Genomic DNA, 2,500 nt, shown 5'->3' on the forward strand with positions numbered 1-2,500 from the left:
TGAACTTATAAAAAAAATAGAAGAGAAGGAAAAATTAAGTTGATGAATTATACATCTTTAATTGTATTGTATTGGTTTGAGATTTTAGATGAATTTTGTAAATAAGTGTGAAGTATTTCAGCTTTGGAGAAAGTATATTAGGTCTGTATATATATTTCTGGTTTACCTATGTCTCAGTCAGTAGGAATTGTTAATCTACATGAGTAAGTTCACTAAGTACATACCCTTTTTCTGTACTGAATGATGATAGGATTAGGCTATTATTATTTGGGTATTTTATACTTAATAGTTATGGGGAAGTAGATTAGTAAAATTGAATTAAGAAGAGCTATGTCAGAGATGTTCAGAGACAGAGACTAAGGGTATTTGCATTTTATATTTGCATTGTTTTCTCCGTTTCAGGCAGGCTATAAATACTGGTTTAAATTTATTATTTTATGGTTTCTTAAATTCAAGTTTGCACCATGAGAAAAAAAATCATATTTAACAGGCTGTAGAGGTACAGAAATATTAATTTTTATGTAAATCAAACTCATTATGAGGATCTGTTTTCAGTTGCTCGTCGGTGCATACCAAAGAACATATCGGCAGTTGCAGAACAAATTTTCGACAGCTTTGCAGAAACAACACAGTTAAACAAATTTGAGAAAGTCGAGTATCTCGCAAATGCCATGAAATATGTAATGAGATTTGGTCATCTGCAAGAGGTATACAGTCTCAGCTGATATTTGTTTTTTGCACGATGCATTACTGCACATGCTGCGTTCAAGCTAACATTTCACTTGCTGCTGGTACGGTCTTGGGTGTTGGATACCATTGGATATTACACAGGACTGGAAAGCTACAAGTCCTATCTGAAATTCATAATTTTCCTTGTAATGTAATACTAAAGTAGTGGTTAGATGATCACTCTAAAGGATATATGGTAATATTCATATGAAAGGTTGTAGAAGGCTAGTGAAAGCTGATAGTTGCTTGTTTTGAGTACCTGGGGAGAACTAACATTATCATGTAATAAGCATTAATGACCTTGTCTCACTAGTGATCACAGAAGAAATGGAGGAAAACATTTGTCATCAACACCATGCATTGATGCAAAACTCCAAACATGAGACAATGTGTTTGTGAGACAACTTGTTCTTTTAATTTGATGGCTGTTAAAAAAAATAAATGGAAGAAGAAATGATGATGGTGATAATGATAGTGATTATAATTTGAAGTATTGGGGTTCAAGAAAATAGATTTCACTATTGTAATGGATAAGGAATAATAGAAAATCTTATCTGTTTTATCTTATCCTTTTACAAGAATTTTGATATAATAGAAAAAAGGCGCACAGTAGTCTTGGGAATATAACTTGAGATTATGAATTTGTCAGTCAATGGAAATTTCACACCATGAAAAGGAAATTGTTACCATGATTATATAATATTTTGCGAGCAATCTTTGGCTGATGTATGACTATCAATCAATTATTTTAGAGACCTCTAGGCAATGGAATAGCAAGGGAGTGGATCACAGAAATGACATATTAAAATCATTACTGGCTGAAGATGCAGGCTTGTTAATACATAGAGGTTGATAATAAGAAGTTTGCAGGACGATTACAGTAATTTAGGGAAGCAGAAAAGTTCTAATATTTAACTGTATATTTATTATTTTTTAAATTTTATTTTATATAATGAAAGGAAGGAAAAAGGTAATTGTTGAAACAGGAATGGGAAAAGAAAATGGAAAGACATAATTTTTGTGTGTGTTTTTTTTTTTTTTTTTTTTTTTTATAATGGCAGAGCAAATGTTTTATCAATGCCCCCATAGAAAGAAAGAATTAGGTTCAGTATGTGTATGAATAGTCAAACTTGTTTTTCTTTCATCGTCGAATAGGGTTTTTATTTTCATTTTTATTTTAAGGGTTTCATACTTAATCTTGTTTGGCATTGTAATGCAGAATCTTATTATGCAGTTGGTTTTAGATAATATTTTGGATATAATGCAGTTTGTAAAAATACTGTAATATAAATAGATGTAAGGTCTCTTTCAAGGAAATGTGGTATTTTAGTACATATGAAATGATATCAAAATTTAAAATCCATTGATGTTTTTTCTTACTGCTTTTAGATTTGTAAATTTCATATAAATAAGGGATTTTCCTTTCCCATATGTTATTGATCAGCATTTTATTGTTGTAATATACAAAGAAATGCTCTATTTTTTTCTATATTTGTTTTTCAAACCAGATATTCCAATATACTTTTCTCTTGCCTACATATATATGTAGCTGTTAATCTTTGAATTTTAGTGGCTGGTCGATGCATCCCAAAAGTGCCAGATGGGGTTATCGATATGGAAGGCGTCCCGATTTTGGACGATGAGAACGAACCGGTGACAGGCGAGCTTTTAGCGAAGGCGTCTAAGTTTCTAGCCAGGTTTTACCAAGCATCAGAGGTAAAAAGAAAGAAAGAAAGAAATTCCTCCCTCCATTTTTTTTTTATTTTTTTTT

At 31.2% G+C, this 2,500-nt stretch overlaps 1 protein-coding gene across 15 annotated transcripts in view; it reads left to right on the plus strand.

Annotated features, from left to right (window-relative positions):
* Ctl2 (Choline transporter-like 2) overlaps positions 1-2,500 on the plus strand; it is a 72,092-nt gene that overhangs the window by 58,255 nt on the left and 11,337 nt on the right. For 9 of the 15 annotated variants that reach the window (XM_027351579.2, XM_070120654.1, XM_027351577.2 and 6 more), the window contains one exon: positions 556-707. In XM_027351579.2, coding sequence (XP_027207380.2) covers positions 556-707 — 152 coding nt within the window. Of the gene's footprint in view, positions 1-555; positions 708-2,299; positions 2,446-2,500 lie in introns of all 15 variants that reach the window. The other 6 variants (XM_070120660.1, XM_070120668.1, XM_070120707.1 and 3 more) reach the window with 1 other exon arrangement.

This window comes from Penaeus vannamei, chromosome 1 (assembly GCF_042767895.1).
Source record: "Penaeus vannamei isolate JL-2024 chromosome 1, ASM4276789v1, whole genome shotgun sequence".
In the NCBI taxonomy this organism is placed as follows: Eukaryota; Metazoa; Arthropoda; class Malacostraca; order Decapoda; family Penaeidae; genus Penaeus; species Penaeus vannamei.